The sequence below is a fragment of the Podarcis erhardii genome (assembly GCF_964252035.2).
Source record: "Podarcis erhardii genome assembly, chromosome: 2".
Taxonomy (NCBI): domain Eukaryota; kingdom Metazoa; phylum Chordata; class Lepidosauria; order Squamata; family Lacertidae; genus Podarcis; species Podarcis erhardii.
In genome coordinates, this window is record NC_138498.1 from 84,162,044 (window position 1) to 84,169,910 (window position 7,867).

The window sequence follows — 7,867 nt, forward strand, 5'->3', positions numbered from 1 at the left end:
ACACCTAATTTAATCCCCCAACCACCTTGTGAGGTAGGCTAGGCTGAGAAACAGGGACTTGCTGGAACCCATGGGAGGGGACAGTGCTCTTGTGTTCATGCTCTGCTTGCTGGTTTCTCACAGGCATTTGATTGGCCACTGTGAGAACCAGGTGCTGGACTGGGTGGCTATTGGCTATTTGCCTCCCACAGGCTATTCTTACGTTCTTATGACTGGCCCAAGGTCACCCAGTGAGCTTCATGGCTGAGTGGGGATATGAACTGTGGTCTCAGAAGACTTAGTTCAACACTTCACCACACTGGCTCCCTCAAGGGAAAAGGACAACAATATACCTCCACTCCCATCAGAAGTCATAATTACAATATTCAAAATGAAGTTTGGATATTGAAAGATCGTTGCACACAAAAAACTAGAAGACATATCTGGGCTTGCAAATTCTTCATTTATTTTCTTGAAAAACTTTTATCCCTTTTACCCCTGAAGAAATTCAAAATTGTTTACAGGAACATACAAACAATAAAACCAAAATAAATTTATTAATTACCCATTAGAAAATAGCATCATTTAAAAAAAACAAGAGCAAAAGCAAGAGGAAGAACAAGAGAGCTCAACAACTACTTTGCCTCTGTCTTCATGGAAAAGGAAAGCAGTGTCCAACTGGAAGATAACAGAATAAACAATGCCAGGAGGGATACCAAAGACAGAAAAAGAGGTAGTAAGGGAACACTTGGCTACTTTTTATAAATTCAAATCTCCAGGGCTTGATGAGCTGCATCCAAGGGTACTAAAGGATTTTGCGGATGTAATCTCAGAGCCTCTTTCTATAATCTTTGAGAATTCCTGAAAAACAGGTGAGGGCCCTGTGGACTGGAGGCAGGCAAATGTTGTCCCCATCTTCAAAGGCATCTGAAGGCAGCCCTGTTTAGGGAAGCTTTTAATGTTTGACAGACTATTGTATTTTAATATTTTGTTGGAAGCCACCCAGAGTGGCTGGGGAAACCCAGCCAGATGGGCGGGGTATAAATAAATTATTGTTGTTGTTGTTGTTATTGTTATTATTATTATTGAAAAAAGACCCAGGTGACTACCAACTGGTCACCTTGACATTGATACAAGAAAAGGTCGTAGAACACATAAGAAAACACTTAGAAAAAGATGCTGTGATTACTAACACTTCATGGATGAGACCAATAGCGGATCCAACAATCAAGAAGGCAATTTCTGCACCTGCCATAGAGGGGCAGATGGGGTTCATCAACCTGGGAAGGTGAGCCATCTAGGAGAAGGAAAACTCTGATCCTAAACTTCCACTGGCTTGCAGGATATCTTCAGGAGAAGAAAAAGCTAAGAAGTAAACCCTACCCAAATCTGGAGTAGAATCCCTAAGATGATTGGATGGCACCATTGAGGGAATTTTGTATGCTTACCCTGGTAAAGAGGAGACTGAGAGGAGATATAATAGTCATCTTCAAATATCAAAAGGGTTGTCACATGGAAGATGGAGCAAGCGTGGTTTCTCCTGCTGTGGAGGCTAGGATCCGAATCAATTGATTCAATGTACAAGAAAGGAAATTCTGACTAAACATCAGTAGGAACTTTCTGGCAGTGAATGCTGTTTAACAGCAGAACAGACTCCCTTGGGAGGTTATGGACTCTCCTTCATTGGAAGTGGTGTTACTATTACATTTTGAAGTTTAATTTGTCTGCCCCCAAATCATGAACGAAGCACAAGACATTAGCAACAACAAAACAGTACCGTTATTAACTAGGACCACTTTTTGTGGGATACCAAGTTATTGAACTTATCCTTCCTTCCCAACAGATGGTTGACACTGCCGCAGCTGGTGTTCTTGATGCAGTGTTCTACAATTTGCTTACAGTAAAGAAATATATGTGCATCCATGGGTGCTATATCCCCAGATGCAGTAAACATTAAACCATGTGATAGTAGAAATCTGTTTGCATGGCTTAAACCCCTAATTAGATGGCTTTAGATCCATTTCAGTCCAGGTTCCGTCCTGGTTTTAGGACAGAGACGGCTCTGGTCGCCCTAACAGATGATCTCCGTAGGCAAGTCAGGACTGCTGATTATCTTAGATTTGTCAGCAGCCTTTGACATGGTCAATCATGATCTTCTGGACCACCGCCTTGCCGACGTGGGGATACAGGGCATAGCCCGTATATGGCTGTGCTCTTTTATCTCTGGTCAGGGACAGAGGGTGGTGCTAGGGAGGGAGATGTCGTCGTGCCACTCCTTGGTGTGTGGAGTGCCGCAGGGCGCAATCCTGTCCCCGATGCTTTTCAACATCTTTATGCACCCCCTTGCCCAGATTGTCTGGAGCTTTGGGCTGGGTTGTCACCAATATGCTGATGACACTCAGCTTTATCTGCTGATGGATGGCCATACCGACTCAGCCCCAGACACACTGACCAGATATTTGGAAGCTGTGGCTGGATGGTTTCGTGGGAGCCGATTGAAACTAAATCCTTCGAAGACAGAGGTCCTCTGGCTGGGTCGGGATGGTATGGGGATGAGGAACCAACTCGCTTCTCTTGCAGGGACCCAATTAGTGCCATTGCCTTCCATTAAGAGTTTGGGTGTAATCCTTGATGCCTCCCTTTCCATGGAGGCGCAGGTTACAGCAACAGCCAAGGCGACATTTTTCCACCTTCGCCGCATCAAGCAGTTGGTCCCTTACCTTTCCCACCCCGACCTGGCCACAGTGATCCATGTGACGGTCACCTCCAGACGGGATTATTGTAATTCACTCTACGTGGGGCTGCCCTTGAAGCTGTCCCAGAAACTCCAGCGGGTGCAGAATGCTGCAGCGAGGCTCCTCACGGGGTTTCTGCCATGGGAGCATATTCACCCGGTGCTTTGCCAGCTGCACTGGCTCCCGGTGGAGTACAGGGTCAGATTTAAGGTGCTGGTTTTGACCTTTAAAGCCCTTCACAGCCTAGGACCCTCATACCTACAGGACCGCCTCTCCTGGTATGCCCCACGGAGGACCTTAAGGTCCATAAATAGCAACACTAGAGGTCCCGGGCCCTAAGGAGTTAGATTAGCCTCAACCAGAGCCAGGGCCTTTTCAACACTGGCTCCAGCCTGGTGGAACGCTCTGTCTCATGAGACCAGGGCCCTGTGGGATCTGATTTCTTTCTGCAGGGCCCGTAAGACAGAGTTGTTCCGCCTGGCCTTTGGCTTAGAATCAATTTGATTCCCTCCCCGTTCTTTCTTTTTTCCTTTCTCCTCCTGTGAAGAGGCTGAATCTTAATGTTTTGATGTTGTTTTTAAGTTGTATTTTAATCAACTTGTTTTTATTATTGGTTGTTAGCCGCCCTGAGCCCGGTCTTGGCTGGGGAGGGTGGGGTATAAATAAAAATTTTTATTATTATTAATTAGTTAATAGCATTAGTGAATATTATAATTATTAGGAGCTCTCAAAATTTCACAAAAGACATTTTTACCTAGAAACTAAAAAAATTGAGTTTATTTCCAGAGAGAGGATACACTAAAAAGTGATACAACTGATAAAATAATACACAACACTTCTTTTATTCTTCCAACTACAACATAATTGGTTGTATCCAATGCTGCCATTCCATTGTACAACAGACTTACCCTTGGATATTCTCCCTTCTATTTTCTGCAGCACCCTCGCACGTGCTCAAAATCTGCGCTAGAGAATGAAGGGCCCCTCTGGAGCAGTTTTTGAGGTGCATGTGGAGAGGAGAGGAAGGGGAAGCCCACTGCGTGAGCAGAACTCTACTAACACAGCACTGGATACAACTCACTAGTACAGTATTAGTTTAAAGGTCTTCTTGCCTATTACCCTTTGTACTTGACATAAACCAACCCAAAAAGTACATTATTTTTAGTTTTCAAATCCAGAAGAATTATTTTAGTCAATCATGATTGATGTTTTACTCTTTGGTCATATTTATTATATCATAGTAAAATGTCCCAGTCATTGGCAAGCACTCCTTTTACGATTTATTTATTTGAATGTTTATGATCTGCGCTTCTATTAAAAAAAATCAAGGCAGCTTACAACATTTAAAAAAATAATCAACCACTAAATATCTATAAAACATAATAAAAGAAATAGATAGACAGATAGATACTGGTTTGTTAAGAATAAGAATTTGTATTTTAAGAACAAAAATGGGCAAGTTCACATCATGGCTCAGTCCTAACCTATCATCTTTTAGACTAAGCTGCTGGAAACAGCAGCTAATCTTTATTAAAAGGTCTTTATAATTTCCCCCCCAGCTTTAATTAGCCAATAGCTATAATACAACATGCTTACGGTACTTAGAAGTAAGTCTCACCAAATTCAAGGAGGGGGCTTGTTATTTCTTAAATATGCATAGACACACTTTCTAAAATACCACTGATGTCAGTTATTCACCACCACACCAAAAAACGTTGTTGTCTCTCCCCCACCCCACCCCCCGCATAAGATATTCTGCCCTTAGGTATTATAGTAAGTTATGCACAACATTAAATTTTATAACTAGAAATTTGAAAAACATGCTTATTATGATATCAAAATACCGGTGCTCTCACACTCTGAATGCTACTTGCTATTCCATAATTAGCCCACAAATATTTATACTCCTATTAAATTTTACCATCTGTGACGTTTCCCAGAGCACTCTGTGGAACTTAACTTCTGAATAAACAAACTTAAGGTTGAATTACAAGCTACCAACAGATAATCGACTAAAGAAATATCACAATCCTCAGCCTGAGAACATTTGTGCAAGTCAATGAGCCTATTTTTGTTTTCCCTTCTTAAGAAGGCAGGAAAAAAATTCTACCCATCTTTCATTTCTACGATAACTCATTATAAATAAGCTACGCTAAGAATATCTGTCTGAATGGGATGCAATTACTTCAGGGCTTGTGCCTTTTCAATCAGTCAGTGTCCCTGCAGTGTTTAGAGTGGCAGAGGGGAAGTGGCCTGTGGTTAAACAGAGGAAATACCAAGGAATTTTAATAGAGCAAATAGTCTTTTTACTTCCTACAGGGTAGCACTTCAAAGGCAGCCTTGCCCCAGAGCAGACAATGTGTTACAGGGGCCATCAGTCATTTAATAGTATGTCAAGTCTATTCAAAACTTACATACAGCCCAAGATCCACAAACAGGACAATGGGTCTTATCCTGCAGTTAATGCTTGGGAAAAGCTCTCTGTGTGTAGTCCCTAAAACTTTCCCCCCCCCAGAATAAAAACTGCAGGATCCTGGTCTGTATACATTTTACATTATCTGAGACAAATGTATTCCAATAAGTGATTGGCATACAGATTAAAGATCCCAGTGCTTAAAAGCAAATTACAACCTTAACTTTGTTCTAACAGTACAAAACGTGTCAGGTTTCCCCCCACACCGTATCACAAATCTACAAAAGGCTGCATTAAAAAAAATAAGGTTTAAATGAATAATGTTTTTTTCTTGTCTCAGTTTTATCAGAAAATTCACTTCCTGACAGATCACTGAATATCCATTACAAACAAACCAAAATCAGTCAAGCATTATGGCCTTTAAAAAGCTAGTGCTGTTGACCTACAGAACCAGATGTACGTGCAGCTTTAAAATATGCAAATCAAATATCACTTTTGTTATGTGAAACACTAAACCGAAGCAGCAGCTGAATGCATTTTCCTACAGGACCTATCAGTTAACAAAATCCAAGATGCAAATAATATACCCTATTGGAGAGTTAAGTTCTTTGCAAACGTTTGGCTTCTTTTGTACTCCCCCCCCCCCCTTTTAAAGTATTTTTTGTGGACACTTGCCCTTTCCTGTAAGCACACATTCAGCTACTCCCTACAAATTCTACCAGTTTTTGGTTTTTTGTTGGGGTTGCTGTTAACTTTCCCCCTCACTCAATGTTATGATCTGAATCCAAGGAAATCTCTGTGACAGTCTAACAAAAAGGGGGAGGCAATGAAAGTCACTCATGCCCTTCGACAAGCGTTCATCTGGAATCTTTAATAAGGCTGAAAATGGAATGGGGGGGGGAATAAAATCCCCCCAAAGCGTTGCAGAAGTCCTTTTTTCCTTTCCATAAATAAAACAACAAATCACACTCAGGAAACCCATGGGGGTGGGGGTGGAAGAAAACTTCGCAACTTAGCAAAAGCTGCTAACAGGGACAAAAGGTAAAGCCCTAAAACACTCTTTTATCACCTTACAAGCACACCCATTCCCCCGCTTCCCCTTCGGTCTAATGACTAGGCCTGTAGCCAAACCAGCCTCCGATCATTAAAATAACAAAGCCCAAGCGATCGCCTTTTATCCCTTCTCTCCCAGGGCAGGTCTAGTTAAGGAGGGGGGAGGAAGGCGGAGGGGATAAAAGACCTGTTGAGTGACTTCCCACTTGTTGGCTTCTCCCCTCGGCCGCCCTCCCTCCTCCTCCTCCTCCTCCTCCTTCCCCGAGTTCCTTTGGTGAGAAAATCCAGCCAACCTCCGCCGCCACCGAGCCATCCCCGAAAGTTGCAGAAATGCCAACGCTTCAAAGCGACGGCCGCATAAGAAGAGTGGGCGAGAGAGAGAGAAATGAGAGTGTGTGTGTGTGTGTGTGTGTGTGTGTGTGAGAGAGAGAGAGAGAGAGAGAGAGAGAGAGAGAGAGAGAAAGTACTCAGTGGCACAGAAAGAGAGAGGGTTGGAGCTGCTGCCCCCGTTGCAGAAATGTCTCCCGCTGCCCTTTGCTGCGAGGTTGCACTGCACGCTGCTGCCCGTGCACAGCCCAGACGCGCCACCTGCAAGCTCGTCGGCACGCGGAGCTCCAGGGCTTCCCTCGCCCACCCCGCCAGGCACCCGCTTCCTGACAGACCTCGGGGCACCCACCTCTCCCCCCAAGTTCTGCTAACTCGTGCAAGAAGGGAGAGGAAGCAAAGGGAGCCCCCGGGGAAAAGCCTGCTCAAGTCCCCTCACCGCCGACGCGTAAAAAAGAAGCCAAACACAAAAGAGTCTTTCTTCCTTCCTTTCGTTTGTTCTTTCTTTCTTTCTCTCTCTCTCTTACCTTCCAGCCACAAGCATCTCCCGCTGGCCCCTTCCTGCCCCCGCTGCCGCTGGTCCCTCCCGCGGACACGGCCAGCCTCGGGCCGTCGAAGCAGGCAGTGAGGGAGAAGAAGAAGGAGCAGAACTTCAGCCAAGGTGCCATCGTCCGCCTTGCAGCTGCAGCAGCGCCCGGAGCCCCGAATGAGTTGCTCCACAGGCAACTTCAGGTTGGAGAAGGCAAAGGAGCGGAGGGGAGGGAAAGGGGAATGGCGCGCATGCGTGCAGCAAGGCACCGAGACATATGTCTATACAGTTAGCGCTCTCGCTCTCGCTCTCTTTTCTCCTTTGCCCCCACCCCTACCTTGCCAAGGATACGATGGGGGGAAGGGGGAGGGGCTGGACAACCACTACCATGTGTCTAGGTGCAGAGGTCAATTGTCCGCCCCTTTCTCTCTGTGTGTGTGTTTCCCCCACCCCGGCCTTCTAGGGCTTTATTATTTAATTTGCAACATCTGAGATGCAGTAAAATGAAGTGAGACCGTTTCTTTCCTTCCTTCCTAGTCTAACCTTTGCATCAAAGGGAGAAGGGGAAGCTGTTCAAGAAGAAAAGAAAAGAAGCCCCCCCCCCCCTCAAAAAAACAAAAACAAAATAACCAACCCAGAAAGTTGAAAAGAGTGGGAGGTTTGGATCTTGACAAAGAACACCAAATAATTCACTCCTGGGGTGTTTACACGTCCAGAAGTACAAGCGATCATAATCCACAAATAGGGAGTTTGGAGTGAATAGCAAAAGTAGTAGAAACGCTTGTTTCCCCCTCTTTCATTGCTTACTACTGAACTGGAAGAAGAGCCATCCGA

General features: G+C 44.6%; 1 protein-coding gene across 2 annotated transcripts in view; it reads right to left on the reverse strand.

Annotated features, from left to right (window-relative positions):
* The window catches only part of IL17RD (interleukin 17 receptor D), a 56,957-nt gene extending 49,632 nt beyond the window's left edge, over positions 1-7,325 (reverse strand). The window contains exon 1 of one of the 2 annotated variants that reach the window (XM_081848867.1): positions 7,032-7,325. In XM_081848867.1, the coding sequence (XP_081704993.1) occupies positions 7,032-7,172 (141 nt within the window). In that variant the 5' untranslated portion in view covers positions 7,173-7,325. The remainder of the gene's footprint in view (positions 1-7,031) is intronic. The other variant, XM_081848866.1, reaches the window with a different exon arrangement.
* Between the last annotated feature and the right edge of the window lie 542 nt (positions 7,326-7,867).